General features: G+C 36.8%; 1 protein-coding gene across 2 annotated transcripts in view; it reads left to right on the top strand.

Moving 5' to 3' along the window:
* The window catches only part of EPRS1 (glutamyl-prolyl-tRNA synthetase 1), a 97,726-nt gene that overhangs the window by 61,223 nt on the left and 17,275 nt on the right, over window positions 1–19,228 (top strand). For both annotated transcript variants that reach the window (XM_004480233.5, XM_012520329.4), the window contains 11 exons: window positions 529–762; window positions 2,734–2,996; window positions 4,695–4,746; window positions 5,330–5,539; window positions 5,925–5,997; window positions 7,111–7,190; window positions 7,425–7,526; window positions 7,832–7,987; window positions 8,901–9,098; window positions 9,481–9,654; window positions 14,519–14,679. In XM_004480233.5, the coding sequence (XP_004480290.1) occupies window positions 529–762; window positions 2,734–2,996; window positions 4,695–4,746; window positions 5,330–5,539; window positions 5,925–5,997; window positions 7,111–7,190; window positions 7,425–7,526; window positions 7,832–7,987; window positions 8,901–9,098; window positions 9,481–9,654; window positions 14,519–14,679 (1,703 nt within the window). The remainder of the gene's footprint in view (window positions 1–528; window positions 763–2,733; window positions 2,997–4,694; window positions 4,747–5,329; window positions 5,540–5,924; window positions 5,998–7,110; window positions 7,191–7,424; window positions 7,527–7,831; window positions 7,988–8,900; window positions 9,099–9,480; window positions 9,655–14,518; window positions 14,680–19,228) is intronic.

Here is a 19,228-nt window from a genome sequence, read left to right as displayed (position 1 = left end):
GCACTGCTGTCTTTCTCTACTAAAGTCACAAGTGTCTCAGCTGTGCTGAGTATACCATTCAAGGGTTATGTAACTATTCTTTAGTTAAGCCTAAACTGCAGTGTTTTTTAGTGTTATATTTAGTATCTGCTTAATAGGTTAATGAAAGTAAGGCTTGTACAAGCCAATCCATCGAGCTATCCTTAGTCAGTTTTACTGATTCCACAATTTACAGATCCAGGACTTGGACTCTGACAGTTTGCTTGCATGTTCTATAATTTATTTGCCTGTTTACATATGCATAATGGAACGTGATAATGTTGTGTGTGTGTATTTTTATTTTTATGGCTTATATATGAGACGGTGTGTGTGATTTATATTTTAATATTTCTTTGACTTTCATCTGTTATTTGAGGCTAATTTGTGCTTGAGTTTCTCCATGATGAACCTCTTTTTAGGAATACTTTGGGGGTGATGAAAAGTTTTTAAATAACAATGAAATTTTCAGAAATAAGATATTAAATATTTATTTTTTCTCATTTATCTAAGGCTAAAGTGAATGAAGCTGTAGAATGCTTACTCTCCCTGAAAGCTCGATATAAAGAAAAAACTGGAAAGGAGTATATACCTGGTCAGCCACCATTATCTCAAAATTCAGATTCAGGACCAACTAGAAGTGCTGAGCCTAGTGGTCCAGAAACACCAGAAGCCAAAGTACTTTTTGACAAAGTAGCTTCTCAAGGAGAAGTAGTTCGATCACTGAAAGCTGAGAAAGCCTCTAAGGTTAGTGTGCTATTTTTGTTTTTGTCTTTTACATCACAGGCTGTTTTCTTTGCGTGGAACACTCTGCCCCACCATATGGCTGATTTCTCTTCATATCTCAGTTCTCAACTCTCTTCTCTCCCCATTCAGATTTGAGTAGACATTCCCCTAGGACCCTGTCCCTCCCTGACTTAATGCTTAAGTATACTCTACTGTAATTATTAAATTGTCTCTTCTCTCCCCTGTGAATAGGGACCTAGTCGCTAGCAAAGTGCTGGCGCATTATATGTAGTCCTTAAGGTATACTTACTGCTTGAGTCATTCTCCGAAAGTTCTAATAAACTCAAATGGCAGCTTTTATTTTGAACTCTGATGAGTTTGTGCTAGTTACCTTTATAAGAGTAGAAATTTTCTGTACAGATTGATTTGAGTAGAAAAAATAAGTTGTCATAGGTTTTGAAGTTTAACCAGTAATACAAACATGACTACTGTCATCTTTGTACAGTGATTCTCATTATCTGTGGTAGTTACGTTCTGTAAAGTCACCGCAAACACTGAATTAGCTTATCTTGAACCATTGCTTCTAGAGGAAGTACATGGTTAGGTTCCTGGAGAGCCTATGGTTGCAACATTTTCATCAGCCGTTCATTATATAATCTTATGTGTGTTTCTGTTTAAAGGTACCTTATTTAGTATATATTCTTGTTTCATTAACGTTCAACTCAGAGTCAACAGCACTATAATTCATGTGTGAAAGAAAGTTATCTAACACACATTATTTTGTCTATAAGATACATGTCCTCATGCTTAGGAACACCAAGCAGCACATAAGCACCATGCTTGGGGTCCATTTTAAATAGCAAAACCATTGACAAAAAGCACAAAATGTGAAAATGTAACATGAGAAGGATCCTCGAAAACTGGCACAAGAAGAAGGCAGAGGGAAGTGGATGTGGCTCAAGTTATTGGGCTCCTGTCTACCATGTGGGAGGTCCAGGGTTCGATTCCTGGGGCCTCCTGGTGAAGCAAGCTGGCCTGAGCAGAGAGCTGGCCCATGCAGAGTGCTGGCCTTTGTGGCAAGTTGGCCTGAGCAGAAAGCTGGCGCAGCAAGATGATGCATCAAAGAGACATTAAGAGACACAGCAGACCAGGGAGCTGAGGTGGCACAAGAGATCTGAGCACCTCTCTCCCACTCCAGAACGTCCCAGGATTGTTTCTGGTGTTGCCTAAAGAGAAGACACAGAAGAATGCACAGTGAATGGATACAGAGCGCAGACGGGAGGGGTGGGGGGCAGAAATAAATCTTAAAAAAAGAAAAAGGCCGAGCATCACCTTGTTCTACCTCAGGTGGAAGTTTTGTCAGACACACTACTCTGTATCTCTGCAAAGGATGGCAAAAAGGACTGCGAGTATTGATTTTGGAGTTAGAAATAAATTTTAGCAAATAGGCAGATATGCATATACAGAACCTGAGAATAATGTGGATCTGTTGTAATTGTAAAATGTCAAACTTGTGCAATTCAGCAGCTTTTAACTTAGATTACCATAGAATGCAAGTCTTAGACCAGTGCTGTCCAGTAAAACTTCCAACGATGACAGAAACATTCTGCAACAGCTCTGTCCAGTTCAGTACTCAATAACCATGTTAAACACTTAAAATGTAACTACTGTGACTAAGGAACTAAATTTTTAATTTCAATTAATTTAAATGTAAATGTAAATATTCACGTGGCTAGTGGTTATGGTTTGGACAGTGCAGTTAAAGATGATACTATCTTCCAGTCACTCTTTTGCACATTTCTTTCCGTTTACAATATTTTAAAAATTTATTTTCAGTAGATGTTAAACATTCCCCACCCCTACCTTACACTCCACCTTTAACTGTGTTTGGAAATCTGTTCATGAAGTTTTGGACTTTGTGTTTATTTAAGTGTGGGTAGATGGAGATGTGATTTAAATACTGTCTTCTCTTTTTCTTATGTTAAACTAAAGGATCAAATAGACCTGGCTGTGCAAGAACTCCTCGGGCTGAAGGCACAGTATAAGTCTCTGACAGGAGTAGAGTACAAACCTCTCTCTGCCACTGGGGCCGAGGACAAAGACAAGAAGAAGAAAGAAAAAGAAAATAAATCTGAAAAACAAAATAAGCCTCAGAAGCCAAATGATGGCCAAAAGAAAGACTCTTCTAAGAGCCAAGGAGGTGGGCTGGCACCAGGTGGAGCAGGAGAAGGGCAAGGGCCCAAGAAACAGACCAGGTAATAAAACATGGACTCTTCATTTGAAGTGAAGCAGCAAGTTTTGTATAAATTCAACTCTAAATTATTTTTTAAGAAACAAACATACTTTGGTTAGTTTAACTATAGCATTAAGTCAGAGAATGCTAAAACTGTAATGCCAGCTCATAGGTTTTGTAATTTTGAATTTATTTAATTTTCTAAATAGGTAATACATTCGATTGGCTTTACAATCTCAGAAATAAAAAGTTCAGTGACGTCTCCCTTTTACCTTGTTTCCCATCTTCCCAGTTCCTTCCTATCATAATGAATTGGTAATCACTGTTATTAGTTTCTTTGGTATCCTAAGAGATTTCCATTTGATTGTACTAGGTAATACAAACATGTTTAAGGTCTCTTTTTTCCTTCCCAACTATACATATTATTTTGCACATTAAGCAGATTTTTCAAATAAAAATCTTTTGTGGGGGTAAATGAGAATTTCATTCTCTAAGATTTTTAAAACTTGGTAGTTTAAATATAGAACAAAGCTGATTTAAAGACAAAACAGGAGAATAAACCATCTTTCAGGATATTCCAGTCTGCATGAATAACATAATTCCCATGTCTATCCCTACCTGCTCCTCCTTCCCTATTCCTAAATAGAGTGAAATGTGTGATAGGTTTTCTTTAGTATCTTAAGAAAAAGCTTTTAGCAGCTTGGAATTTAATATGATCCATCTCTAGCTGCATTTTGGCAACTACTGTTTTGAGATACTGTGGGTTTAGATTTGTTTAGCTGAATTTCAAATTCTGCTTCTCATCTCACACCATACAGGCAGTGTCTCCTTAAATAAGAGAATACAACAGTGGTTTTTTTCTTTTTGCCTATTGACTAGATGGGTAGATGTTTTGAATAGTGGAAGAGGGAAGAGAACTTCTCACTTTTCACCTTCTACTAAATATTCAAGTAGAATGCGAAGCTTGGAAGAAAGGGCAAGCTTTCATGTTTTTTGAGATATGTTAAAGTGAAACAAGGAAAAATGAAAATGTAAAATACATTAAAATTTTATACCAAGAAAGCCTTGTTTGTAAATGCTAAAAAGATGTATCTTTTGTGGGACGTAACTAATTCGTGGATATTTCTGTGAGAATCATGAGACCACAGTTCCCTGAATAATTGTCATTGTTTCAAGAAAAGAGTTATTATCTGGACTAGGTTTTTATTGCAGATAAATCTGGCTTCTTTTGAAAGCAGGTATCTCTAAAACTTGTACTGACTATAATCTAAAGAAATACTTGTAGAAAACATGTGTGTGGATAGCCATTGTTTTCATTACTTCTTTGTGAGCCACTGATCCTATTAACTATAATTTTGTCAGGACTGAGGATGACAAGAGTTTTTTTTTTTGTGGAAGAATACTGTATAAATAGGTTCTATCTTAATTATAACTACATTATCTTAAAAAGAGCTTTGTAAAAGAGATTCTGTATTCAAATCATAGCTTTCATTAGGCCTAGCTTTCCTACTTTTGGCAGCACAAGATCTCACTGTCATTTAAGAGGTAACTGAACTTTTTTTGGTTAAAAAATACTATCTTGGGAATGAAACAGAAGAGATAAAAATATATAAAAACTCATCTTGAAGAAATACTACTCTGGTTTGGACTTTTATTTCCATTCAATCTAAAACTAACTTCTGAATGAAGTGATTTATATTTCATTTTTTATTATCTGCAGGTTGGGCCTTGAGGCAAAAAAGGAAGAAAATCTTGCAGATTGGTATTCTCAAGTGAGTATGCATTCAGTTGATTTTCGTGCCTTAAAATTTCTCAATGATGGTTTTATGTTTAGATTTTCAAGTCTAGGCACAAATATAATGGTAATATTGTATAATACTGTATTTAACATGTCACAGTTTCTGAAGCATGTTTACATAAAGGATGTGTGGATTGAGAAGTATACGTATTAATAGGCATTGAGATTTTCTTTTCTGTTGCGCTAAAGCAACTCGGCCAAAGTCACAGAGATAGTAAATTGCAGGGGCAAGGTGAATTCAGGTCTTCTCAAGAGTTTAGAGATCCCTTATATGCTCTTTCTCAGTATAGGAAGGTCTATTATACTTCCATTATGACCTTCCACATCAAGAGTATGTATCAAAAAAAAATAATTGTGGGTAGGGATTGTAGCTCAATTGTTGAGCACCTGCTTCCTGTGTATGAGGTTCCAGGTTCAATCCCTGGTACTTAAAAAAAAGTAAAAGAGTATCTCCAGTGGTAATTTCCAGACATGAAGTTTGTATATCATACTTTTGCCAGTTGTACTATGTTCTTCGTTCAACATAGGCTTTAAAGAATATATTTTTCCTTTAAAAGGTCATCACAAAGTCAGAAATGATTGAATACTATGATGTAAGTGGCTGCTATATTCTTCGTCCCTGGGCATATTCCATTTGGGAATCCATCAAGGACTTTTTTGATGCTGAGATCAAGAAACTTGGTGTTGAAAATTGCTATTTCCCCATGTTTGTATCTCAAGGGGCATTAGAGAAAGAGAAGACTCATATTGCTGACTTTGCCCCTGAGGTAAGTTAGCTTGCTTTATTTTTATAGTTTTCTCTCAGAAACTCAAAAGAACATTTTTAGTTCATACCTGAATAGTAATTTAAAAGGCAAATATGTAACTACAAATTTAGAAAAATATAAAACCATTTTTAAAAAATTCTGTTTCTGCCTTTATGGCACATTGATGCTCTCCCTGTTAACTAATCAACTGGTTTTTATTTTTTAAATTATCTAGGAAGTCAGTAAGTATGTACCTTTTCTTACAGCCAAGAGCAGCAATTATGAACATGCCTTTAGTTGAAATATAGAAAATTTGCTTGGATTTGTATGTTGCTCAAATGCTGTTGAAAAAAATTATATGAAATTCTGTTGAAAAAAAATATGAAAAATTATTTTATCTTGCTAGGTTGCTTGGGTTACAAGATCTGGCAAAACGGAATTGGCAGAACCAATTGCTGTCCGTCCTACTAGTGAAACAGGTGAGGATGGGCCTCGAAGTCAGGAGAAAGCTTATTTGAAACATTAGCTTCCCCAGCTCTTATTTCATGATACTTATAATCCTTGTTGATGAATTTTAATGGATATTGATAAAGATTGAATGCAAACTTAGGTTGTATAGAATTTTATTCTCGGTAAATATTCATTGTGAATTACAGACTACATTGCTCTTTATTTGATGTCTAATTTTACATCATATAAGAATAATGTATTATAAAAATAATGCTACCAGCTTTTTTCATATACCAGATTTGTTGTTTTTTTAACTGTTTATAAATAATCATATATATGCTATGATAAGATAGACCCTTTCACTTAATTAGCCATTCATGGCAAGAACCTTCGAACTCTGGATATATAAAAAAGTGAAAAAGTTACTAGCATATGTTTATCTGGGTATGGGATTATAGTTGAATTTAACTTTATCCTTTGTACTTTATTATCTATTCTGAATTTTCTTTACCTGAGCATATCACTTTTTAATTAGAAAAATATATTGAAAAAGACTAATCTTAACATAATAAGTAAATTAATCTGATTATCAGAATGAACCTATGTGGTTCAGTGTTCATAAATTCACATTTGCAAATTTCAATATTTCATGTCTCTGAAACCCAGTTTTTAGAGCTTTCTGATAAGCAATATTATCTGTTGAGCATTCCGTCAGATAGTGCTAATCTAGATTCTGTTTCTAGCACGTAACCATGCTGGCTTCATCAAGTTACTTAACTACTTTATGCTCAGCTTCCACATCTTTTAAATTGAGATAATCTCTACTTTGTGGATTGACTGTGAGAATTGAATAGTGTTCTGAAGGTGAAGAGCTTAGCATAGAGCCTGGGATATACGCTAATGTCCTAGGTATTTTTAGAAACCAACAAGCGAAACTAAATCAAAGATATCAAATTAAATGTTAAATGCAAATCTCAATTGTGAAGTATGGTAAAGTATGGTCAAGTTTAATACCATTCACTTACCACAGGCATTAGAAACACATTTACATGAATACAACATTTTAATTCCTATTAACTGCACTTCAAGGAGAAACACAATCTTAAATGACTAATTCTGCCTCTCTTCCTCTGTCTTTTTAGTAATGTATCCTGCATATGCAAAATGGGTGCAGTCACACAGAGACCTGCCTATCAGACTCAATCAGTGGTGCAACGTGGTGGTAGGTACACACCTCTTCCTGCATTCTTTATTCTTACTCATTTTGTTTTGTTTTTTTATTTTAAAAAACGTGTTCCGTTTTTCCTTATTTTCATATTTCAAAGATTGGGTGTATGGAAGCATTTTTAACATACTTTTGGTCAGAGCTATTTCTCTGATTACTTAGCATGTAAAGTTGTTAATGAAAGTCAAAAAACCATCTATAACGACCAAATTGTATTCTTGCCTCTGACAGCGTTGGGAGTTCAAGCATCCTCAGCCTTTCCTTCGTACTCGTGAATTCCTCTGGCAGGAAGGACATAGTGCTTTTGCTACTTTTGAAGAAGCAGCAGAGGAGGTATGAAAAGTTGTCTCCATATTAATAATGTTCTGTTTCTATGTCCAAGCTCTGCTTTTTGTTTCATCTGTAAGTAATGCAGTGCTGTTTACATAGTGTGCATTTAGTAAACAACTATAAGTTGAACTGTTTTGTTCAATGTCTTCCTTAATAAATTCAAACTGGCTTCTTTAACAGTTCCATTAAAAAGATTTGTATTGTTTGAAGTGTTTTTCCCAACAGTTCTAAATTGTGCTGTTTTATAGGTCTTTATTCATAAATATACCCTAAATGTAAACACATTTATGCTTAAAATACTGTTACAGGTCTTGCAGATACTTGACTTATACGCTCAGGTGTATGAAGAACTCCTGGCAATTCCTGTTGTAAAAGGAAGAAAGACTGAAAAGGAGAAGTTTGCAGGAGGAGACTATACAACTACAGTAGAAGCATTTGTATCTGCTAATGGAAGAGCCATCCAGGTATCAGACTGCATTGTAGGATTCTATTTGGTGACTGTGCAGAGCCAATAGATACATCCAAAAATATCTTCTCTTACCAGAGATGTAGAAACTTTTGAAAATAAGTATTTAATGTGCTTTCTGAGACCAAGTTATCCTATTCCCGTAAATCTCCAAGGTCATTTATGTAGTCTTTACTCTTTTTTTTTTTTTTAAGATTATTTATTTATTTATTTACTTTTCTCCCTCCCCCCCCCCCCCCCAGTTGTCTTCTCTCTGTGTCCATTAGCTATGTGTTCTTCTGTGACCATGTCTATCCTTATCGGTGGCACCAGGAATCTGTGTTTCTTTTTGTTGCGTCATCTTTTTGTTGTGTCAGTTCTCCGTGTGTGCGGCGCCATTCTTGGGCAGCTGCACTTTCTTTTGTGCTGGGCGGCTCTCCTTACGGGGCGCACTCCTTGCACATGGGGCTCCCCTACATGGGGGACACTCCTGCGAGGCAGGGCACTCCTTGTGTGCATCAGCACTGTGTGTGGGCCAGCTGCACACAAGTCAAGGAGGCCTGGGGTTTGAACCGCGGACCTCCCATGTGGTAGACGGACACCCTATCCATTGGGCCAAGTCCACTTCCCTAGTCTTTATTCTTGGTCATGGCTTGCTCCTGAATTACCAGTGCACAGATTCCTTTTTAGCTTCCTTTCAGGTAAATTATTCCAGTGATAGGTGCTCCAGAGCAGTCCCCTTAGTGTTTTGACTAATCTTGGTCTCTTCTTATATTAGTTATGCTTATTTTTTGAAACCATCTTTAATATAAAAAAATAAGGACTATAAAACTAGTCTAGTGTCCTTTTAAAATATGTGATCTTGTAGTAGTCATCTTCAAAGGCTTACTAGGTTATTGAAGTGAAAGCCTGTGTTTCTTTCTCTATTATAGGGAGCAACATCCCATCATTTAGGGCAAAACTTTTCTAAAATGTTTGAAATCGTTTTTGAAGATCCAAAGGCACCAGGAGAGAAGCAGTTTGCCTATCAGAACTCCTGGGGCCTGTCAACGCGCACTCTTGGTGTTATGACCATGGTTCACGGGGACAACATGGGCTTAGTGTTACCACCCCGTGTGGCCTGCGTTCAGGTAAGGAAGGTATTTCGGTTTCTTTCTCTGAGTATCTTTGAGTGGATTTTGCTGATTCAGCTTAGGGTACAGGCCATACCTTAGTATTGTGTAACTATGTACATCATTTGTATCATTTACTGTTCAAAAAAAATCACTATGAAATGATTTGTAATAGGTTAAATGAAATATTGTAGGTCAAATCAAAATGCATTTAGCATGGACACAAAATCTGCAGCTAACTGGTAGACATTACATGTAAACTAAAACCCACACAAGTTGATTTGTGTTAAGTTTTATAGTCACTAGTAGATTTTGACTACTGGATATTATATGATTATATGACTTAATTACTCTGTATGCTGTTGTTTCTATAAATTTGGAACATTTTGCTGGGTTTTAGGTGGTAGTTATTCCTTGTGGCATTACGAATGCACTTTCTGAAGAAGATAAAGAAGCCCTGATTGCAAAATGCAATGATTATCGAAAACGGCTACTCAGTGTTAACATACGTGTTAGAGCTGATTTGCGTGATAACTATTCACCAGGTTGGAAATTCAATCACTGGGAGCTCAAGGTAAATTCCTCAGTTGTGTCATTTACCCCCACACCCCCAGTTTGGATTTAGATTTTCTTTATTCTACCTATGACTTTCTAAAACGTAAAGCTTTTTCTTCACTCTTCTCTAATTTGATACTTTTCCTTCTTATTTAAACAAGTATTGAGCACCTACACAGTTCACAGCTTTGTAATATCAATACCTAAAATTTAGAATAGTTTTTGTGGAAGCAGATACTTTTCCTTCTTGTTTAAACAAGTATTGAGCACCTACACAGTTCACAGCTTTGTAATATCAATACCTAAAATTTAGAATAGTTTTTGTGGAAGTTTGTTTTTAATTATTACATTAGAATAAAAATGATCTTGAAGACCTTGTGTATGATTAATATACCTCATATGTTAGTATACTAAAATGTCAGAAATTTATATAAGTCAAACTTCTGGACTCTTAACATTTTTTTTTCAAAGATTTATTTTTCATTTATTTCTCTCCCCTTCCCCACCCCCTGCCCCCAGTTGTCTGCTTTCTGTGTCCATTCACTGTGTGTTCTTCTGTAAATGGGGTAAGCTCCAAGCTTTCAAGTATGAGAGCTTAGCAATATTGAAATTATTTAGTATTAATACATCTGCAGTTACCAAGTTGCTAATATTTATCACCTTATTGGTTGTAAATGGTTCCTGAGGTAAATTTCTGTGCTGAAAAATAGTAATTGTACTAATATTGCTTCCCTTTATGTAATAGGCTTTCTCCTTTATACCTTCTCCTACCTTTAATGAAGACTTTAAAGATGAATGTTTTCTCTGCGTAATTTCTCCATGAATTCCTTTTTTTTTTTTTTTTTTTAACTTATAGCTGTTTTCCTTTCTTTTTAATTTCATTCCTCCTGAGACTGACTTGTCTTCCTTTCAGTTACTCTTTTTTAAGTACCTGGAGAACTTATACCCTGTGGAGAGGGGGCAGTCTTAGTATGAGTTGAGTCTGCTACAGCTTTCTTTGTCCACATGCCTTAGCAAATAAAATAAGGCAACTCAATCCCAAATTTGATGTCCAAAATTAAAGAACACTGGGAAAGAGAGTTTCACTATTAGTACTTTTTAATATCTTTTTAGTTCATTTTAGTCCAGAAATTCCTTAAGAAAGAGGACATTTGGAATATATAGATTTATATGTATTTGGCAGTGATAAACTTTATGAAGTATGTATGTTTGCTTCATATACATACATATACAGTACACACTTATGTGTGTATGTATGTATGTATGTATGGTGCAATTCACTCAGATTTGTAAATGAGGTAATAGGGTGGTTTGGTTGCCAAACCCAGACCCAGCAACCCCCACAATTCTTTGTCCTGTTTAATGAGAATATAAAGGAGGAAATAATATGAATAAAGTAACTATAACTACTTTTATTTTTACTGTTTTGAATGATTAAGAGAATTTTGTGGTGCAGTTGAAAAGAAAAATTAAAGACTAAACAAGGGCTTCACAGTAATTTCATAACTAGTTATTTAGAAAAAATACCAACAAAAGTATTTGCCTCATCTGTGATTTGGCTTCATATTACCTTTCCAACTTTTATTTTCCTTTATCCCATTTCACGTGCCTTTTTCTCTCTTTTTCCCGTAGTCTCTCTATCTTTGCTTGTGTTATTTGTTCTGTCTGGATTGTAAAAAGGTTTTATGTTGAAACAGTCAAGACTTACAATAGAGCAAGTACAGTGCAAAGAATTTGTTTCCCTTACCTATTTGTAAGATGCTAATCTGATGCTCCATGACCCTTCAAAATGTTCTACATGATCAAATATAATCAACGAAATCAGGACAGTAACATTGGTATATCTAATCCTAGAAACCATTCAGGTTTTGACAGCCATTCTACTAATATCCTTTACAGCAAAAGCGTCTATTTGAGAATTGCCTGTTGCATATAACTATCACTTCTCTTTAGTCTTTCTCACTGTGGAACAGTTCCTCAGTTTTTCTTTGGTTATCGTCATCTTGGCCCATCACATATCTTATTAACCTTTCAACTCATGTATTTCATTGTTTATTTCTATCTTTATGGATCCATGGTTTCCAGTATTATTCAGTGGGTAATGATCTTTTACCATCATTATTAATTTTGATGCTCAAAGTGTGTCTTATTTGACTGGTAGGATTCCTTAAAACTGGTTTTTGTGTTCTTTTGGCATGTCCCCATTATTCTCTGAGATTTTTTTGCTTTCTAGTACAATAAGGTATTATAGTCTCATCTTTTCCTTTCCTTGCCCCAACCTTGGAATTAGCCCTGTCTCTAAGAAGTATGGTTCTTTTTTATGAAGAAGGGTGTTTAGAAGCTGGCATCTGGGTATGTTCATTGTTGTTGGTGTATCACTACTTTAAAGCCTTGTCAGTAGACAGTCCTGGGAATATGTATATGTCTAGATATACATACATATACTCACAAATTTCCACCTATATTTCCTTATTTATACATACATGGTGAAAACCATGAATTCAAGTCATTACTTTAATTCCATTAAAAAAGACTACAGACTCAGTTTCCCCCCCATTCCATATTTGTAATTCCCTTTTCTGATAGTGAGAAATCTAGCTCTGGTTATCCTTCATATATATATATATATCCTTAGTATATTTATTCACTGGACGAGTCCTGTATGTAATTCCACTCCCATTTCCATTGCCAACCACTCCCCTCCTCATCCCACCTGTGCTCTGTCACTCCGTGCCAGACTCTTCTCATGTGTGGAGAACTGCAGCCCACTGAGGCTCTGACACTCTTACTCTGTTCTAGGCCACCACAGCTCTCTCCCTTTTCAGTCCTGATACATTCGTTCGGCATGTCTCTCTAGATTCCTTTTAGTCAGAGGTAGTTCCTTACCTTCTCTTTGTCATTCATGACATGGAAATTTTTGTAAAATGTAGATCAGTTATTATATAGAATATTCTTCAGATTTAGTGATTTCCTTTTTTAGTAGTTTTTGCCTTTTCCCAGTATCACTCCATCATGGAACTTTTTTTCTCTCTCCCACCTGAGGAGTCATTTCCTGCTTCTAACTTTCTGAAATTATTTTTGTTATTTGTATGCATACCTTATCTTCCATACAAAACATAAAACTCTTTGGTGATGGGATATATTCCTTCTTTATCTTTTTAATCTCATTGCACTTAGTACTCCTTGTAAATGCATGCACAATATATTGGATGAATAAATGAAGACAATAAAATAATGTAATATTTTATAATGCATAAAATTATAATGCATAATAGTTTGTTTCAAGGTGTTTATTATTATATCATTTTATAAAGTCATCTCTAGGTATAAATCAGAATTTCCAGAGTAACACTTAAAATTTTTCCCATAATCATTAAGAAGCCAAACCATATCTACAAGCTGCTAACTTGTGCCTTGAGTGTCCAAATTAGAGTTGTAGGATCATGTACTCAAAAAAGAGAAAAAAAGAAAAACCTACTGTTTTCCAGGTACAATTCTCAGTCCTAACAATTAGGTTCCCTTAAGCATTAGAAGTTTTAATCCCCTCCTGGAGCAGTCATTATATGCGTTCAGAAAGATGGAACATCCACAGGAATTAAATGGCGTATATTCAGTCCTTAAGTTCCTTTGTAAAATCAGATGGCATAGGGCAGTGGTTCTGAGGGTGGTCTCAGCACCAACGGCATTAGCATCTCTGGGAACTTAGCAGAGGTATAAATTCTTCGGGCCCATCCTCTAACCTACTGTAAAGGAAACTCTGGGGTTGGGGGACAGCAGTCTGCTTTAACAAATCCTCCAGCTGATTCTGATATATGCTAAAGATAAACGTATCCAGAGCTAGAACTTCTGAAGCTGTGCCATGAATGAGTGATGGGTGTGCCACGGTACTGATCTTCTTAGTATAGTGCGCTAACTTTAGCCTCAGGAAGCCTCTGTTTACCCCAGTGTACCATACAAATAGAATTTTCTAGGTGTGCTATTATGTGAGAAAAGTTGGGAATGCTGATCTAAACAACTACCCTCATTATTTCTACTCGAGAGTTTCCTTTGCTCAGAACTACTCAGGCACTAGATTTTTTTCTTAGGGTTATGCCTTCTTATTTGGCATAGGTTTCTGTGATATCTAAGGAATATTACCTATGGGTTTTTGTTTTTGTTTTTTTCTTGTTTGGTTATGCCTCTTTTTTTTTTTGAGATACTTAGATTACATAAATGTTACATAAAAAATATAGGGAGATTCCCATATGCCCTGCTCCCCACACCACCCCCATTTTCCCACATTAACAACATCCTTCATTAGTGAGGAACGTTCATTGCAATTGATGAACACATTTTGGAGCATTGCCACTAAGTATGGATTAAAGTTTACATTGTAATGTACACTCCCACACAATTCTGAGGTTATGACAAGATATATAATGGCATGTATATGTCATTGCAGTGTCACTCAGGACAATTGCCAAGTCCCAAAAATGCCCCCGTATTGTACCTGTTTTTTCCTCTCCCTGCCCTCAGAACCTCCAGTGGCCAGTGTCTCCACATCAGTGATATAATTTCTTCCATTGCTAGAATCACAATAAGTCTATAGTTGAATATCAGTAAATCCACTCTAGTCCATAGCATTCCCCAATCCTGAGGGTTCTGGAATGGTGCTGCCCACTCCACCTCTAATTGAGAGAGGGCTGCGAACGCATAGGGCCGTGGATGGGACTCTCCTGCTTGCAGTTGTAGACTCTCTCCATTCCTTGGGGTGGTGGTTGTCCATACTCCTCTATCTCCCTGTTTTTTGTCCTGGGTGAGACCAAAGGACTGGAGAGTAGGTGTTGCAACTCTGTTGCGATTCAGGGCTGGTTATGCTTTTAATGGTCCTTTGTGTTTTATAGGGAGTTCCGATTAGACTTGAAGTTGGGCCACGTGATATGAAGAATTGTCAGTTTATAGCTGTCCGACGAGATACTGGAGAAAAGCTGATGGTTGCTGAAAATGAGGCTGAGACTAAACTTCAAGCTCTTTTGGAAGATATCCATGTTAACCTTTTCACAAGGTTAGTTCCTTAGACTTGCTTGTGTCTCTTGTCTTTAAATCTTACTCAATCTTTGAGATTTGTATACTAAGAAATTCTTTGATTGCCTCAATTGGAAGTAATAATTCCTACCTCTGAATTTAGATGGTACTTAATTTGTCTTTCTCTTTGGGTTTTTGGCTTGTATTATGGTTATTTTTTTAAGTGCTTTCTGCTCTCTGCTAGCTTGCTATGAATGACGGTCTATTCCCTGGAGTAATTTGAGTTAATTTCAGATCCGGTTTTTTAGATAATGAAAATATGAGAAATTGAGACATTGATTCTCATCCACTGTGGACCACTGTATACACAATAACAACACCTGGAAAGCTTTTCTTTTTTAAAGCAAGGTTTGATTTTTTTTTTTTTAACTTTATTTTTCTTTATTTATCCCCCTTCCACCAGATGGTTCACTTGTCTGTCTGCTCACTGTTTGCTTGCCTTCTCCAGGAGGTATCAGGAACCGAACCTGGGACCTCCCCCATGAGAGGGGGGTGCCCAACAAAGTGAGCCACATCTGCTCCCTGTGGGCTGCAGCATCTGCTGGCTGTGGCCTCTGCTGGCTTGTGGCCTCTGCTTGTTGTGGCGGGGACGGAGTCTAGTTTGTTGTGGTGGGAGGTGGCATCTGCTTGTCTTCTTTTAGGAGGCACTGAGACCCAAACCTGGGATCTCCCGTGTGGTTGAGCCACATCTGCTTCCTTGGAAAGCTTTTAAAAATACCAGGGCCAGAAATACTGGTTTATTTGGTCTAGAGTGGGCCTGGTAACTATAGTATTAAAAATTTCCCAGGTGATTATAAAACCAAGATTGAGAACCACCTGATTGGGATTGGGGGTGAAGAGTGGGAGAAGCATCAAGGGTCTGCTCTGATCTATGGAGAGGAATCTTTTCAGAATCTCAGATCTCCAGGCAGAGGTACCAGATAATTAGTGGCACCTTTTTTTCCTTATCTTCCTTTTGGTGACAGAGGCTCAGGTTCTGGGATGCCTGTGTGAGCATCTTATTTATTCATTTATCTTTTAATATCCTGTGCCTAACTCATTTTAGGCCTCAGTAGATCTTGGATTGGTAGGGACGAACTAATTCAAATTTTAGCCTTAGGTTGTTGCTAACATAGGTGTTTTTAGGCCAGTGGCTTTGCTTCTTTTGTCTGGCCTACTCTAAAATGGAGCTGATAATAAATATTTTGAGGAGTTATTTCAAGGATTTATTTGGTTTGCTAATGAAATAATGCAATGAAATTTGCCTGAATTCAGAACATGTAATAATGTCAGAAGTAGAAACTTTAGAAAGCTGCCTGTATTTATTGCTGCCATTCAAATAGTATATTTTAGTGTAATGATTCTTCCGAGTGGCCTGAGAGTTTTGGGAACAAAACCTGAGATGCACATCTAGAGATTCTGTTTCATTTGGTTTAAAATAGGTTCTGGCTATCAGGGCTAAAATATACACTGTGATTCAGATGCACATCCCTGTTTGGAAAACCACTGTTATAGAGTACTTAAAAAGAAGTTTTATTCACTGACATTCAACCACTGTAGGAGTTGCATAAAGGTACATTTCTTTCCCATGAGAGAAACTCAGTAAATTTATTTTAATTTTTATTTTATTTATTTTATTTTATTTTATTTATTTTATCTTCCCTTCCCCCCGTCCCCCACCCCGGTTGTCTGTTCTCTGTGTCTGTTTGCTGCGTCTTCTTTGTCCGCTTCTGTTGTTGTCAGCGGCACGGGAATCTGTGTCTCTTCTAGTTGCGTCATCTTGCTGTGTCAGTTCTCTGTGTGGGAAGCGCCATTCTTGGGCAGGCTGCACTTTGTTTTGCATTGGGCAGCTCTTCTTATGGGGCGCACTCCTTGCACGCATCAGCACTGCGCATGGGCCAGCTCCACACTGGTCAAGGAGGCCTGGGGTTTGAACCGCGGACCTCCCATGTGGTAGACAGACGCCCTAACCACTGGGCCAAGTCCGCTGCCTATTTTAATTTTTTTAACAAATCAATTTTATTTATACATATAAATAAAGCATACAGTTCATCCAAAGTGTACAGTCAGTGCTATTTGGTATAAGCACATAGTTGTGTATTCATCACCTCAATCATCATTAGAGCATTTTCATTATTTCAACAATAATAATAAAAAACAAACTAACAAGAACATTCTTCACCCCTTGATCACTCTGTGCTTCCCTTGCTGTACATTGCTGCTATTTCTCTATTTTGCAGAATTATTTATTTATTAAGCAGCTTTATTGAGCATTCACATGCCATACCATTCGAAGGGCATAATCAGTGGCTTTTAGTGTAATCACAATGTTGTGCATTCATCACTACAAAAAATTTTAGAACAGTTCATTACTCCAAAAAGAAAAACTTGACACCCTTGGCATTCCTTTCCCAGCCCTACATAACCACTAATCTAACTTCATCTTTATAAATTGATTTATATTTACATTTCATATAAATGGAATTGTACAATATGTAGTACTTTGTGCCTAGTTTCTTTCACTTAGCGTAATTTTTGTCTGATATTAACATCTTGTAGTAATATACATTTGTTCAATTTCAAAAAACAATTTTATATATGCAATTTTACCCATATTCATATTTAACATGTGATTTTCCTATGCTCTACAGTTCCATATTATATTTTTTACCTTTACTTTTAGTAATATACATGACTTTAGACCACTTTCATACCTAAATAGTAGTGCTGCTTGTTACAGACTTATGTTGGGCATTCACCTATTCTATTCATTTCCATAGATTAACACACATCTTTTTATCAGTTCTGCACAAGTTAACCCTCTGCTTCCCATTCTCTAGCCTCATTCTAGTTTCTAATGACCCATATTCAGGTTATTAATTCCTTGAGATTACACAATATATTCAGTTCATAGTAGTGCAACCATATAGTATTTGTCCTTTTGTATCTGGCTTGCTTCACTCGATATAATGTCCTCCAGGTTCATCCATATTGTCATGTGCTTAATTACGTCATTTCTTCTTATAGCTGCAAAATATTTCATTTTGCATATATACCACAATTTGTTTATCTGAACATCGGTTGAAAATAACTGGGTTGTTTCCATCTTTTGGTATTGTGAATAATGCAACTGTAAACATCAGCATGCAGATACCTGTTCGTGTCACTGCTCTCACTTCTTCTGGGTATATACTTAGGAGTGGTATTGCCGGGTCATGTCGCAAGTCTATATTCAACTTCCTTAGGAACTGCCAAACAGTTCTCCACAGTGGCTGTACCATTCTACATTCCCACCAACAGTGAATAAGTGTTTCTGTCTCTCCACATCCTCTCCAGCACTTTTAGATCTCTGTCTTTTTAATACTGGCCATTCTAATAGATGTGAAATGATATGTCATTGTAGTTTTGATTTGCATTTCCCTAATCGCTAATGCAATTGAACATTTTTTTCATGTGATTTTTTGCCATTTTTATTTCTCATTTGGACAAATGTCTAGTCAAGTCTTCTGCCTATTTTTAAGATTTATTTATTTCTCTCCCTTCCCCCCCCCCCCCCCCCGTTGTCTGCTATCTATGTCCATTTGCTGTGTGTGTTCTTCTATGTCTGCTTGCATTCTTGTCAGTGGCACCAGAAATCTGTGTCTCTTTTTGTTGCATCATCTTGGTGCATCAGCTCTCCGTGTGTGCAGCACCATTCCTGGGCAGGCTGCACTTTTTATGCATGGGGTGGCTCTCCTTGCGGGGTACACTCCTTGAGCATGGGGCTCCACTACATGGGGGACATCCCTGCATGACACAGCACTCATTGAGCACAGCAACACTGCACATGGGCCAGCTTATCGCATGGGCCAGGAGGCCCTGGGCTTGAACCCTGGGCTCTCCGTATGGTAGGTGGACGCTCTATCAGTTGAGCCACAACCACTTCCCTCTTCTGCCCATTTTTAAATCAGGTTGTTTGAGTTGTATCATCTCCCTATATATGAAGGATATTGAAACATTATTTAATATGTGATTTCCAAATATTTTCCCCCATTGAGTTGGCTGCCTTTTCACCCTTTTAACAGAATTCTGTGAGGTGCAAAAGTGTTTAATTTTTAAGAGGTCCCATTTATCTATTTTTTCTTGTGTTGCTCTTGCTTTGGGCATAAGGTCCAAGAAACCACCATCTACCACAAGGTCTTTAGATGTTTCACTACATTTTCTTCAAGTAGTTCTGTGGTCCTGGCTTTTACATTTAGGTCTTTCATCCATTTTGAGTTGATTCTTGCATTGGGCGATAGAGGTCCTCTTTCATTCTTTTGGTTATGGATATCCAGTTCCCCCAGCACCATTTGTTGAGGGGACTGTTTTGTCCTGTTGACATAGCATTGATAGGTTTGTTGAAAACCAGTTGGCCATAGATTTGAGGACTTTTTCTGGATTTTCAATTCTGTTCTACTGATAAGTGTGCCTTTGTTTTGACCATTGTGGTTTTATAATAAGTTTCAGAGTCACCCAGTGTAATTCCTCCCATGTCACTCTTGTTTAGAATTCTTTTGGATATTTGGGTG

This window comes from Dasypus novemcinctus, chromosome 13 (assembly GCF_030445035.2).
Source record: "Dasypus novemcinctus isolate mDasNov1 chromosome 13, mDasNov1.1.hap2, whole genome shotgun sequence".
In the NCBI taxonomy this organism is placed as follows: Eukaryota; Metazoa; Chordata; class Mammalia; order Cingulata; family Dasypodidae; genus Dasypus; species Dasypus novemcinctus.
This window is presented reverse-complemented; position numbering and strand designations above follow the sequence as displayed.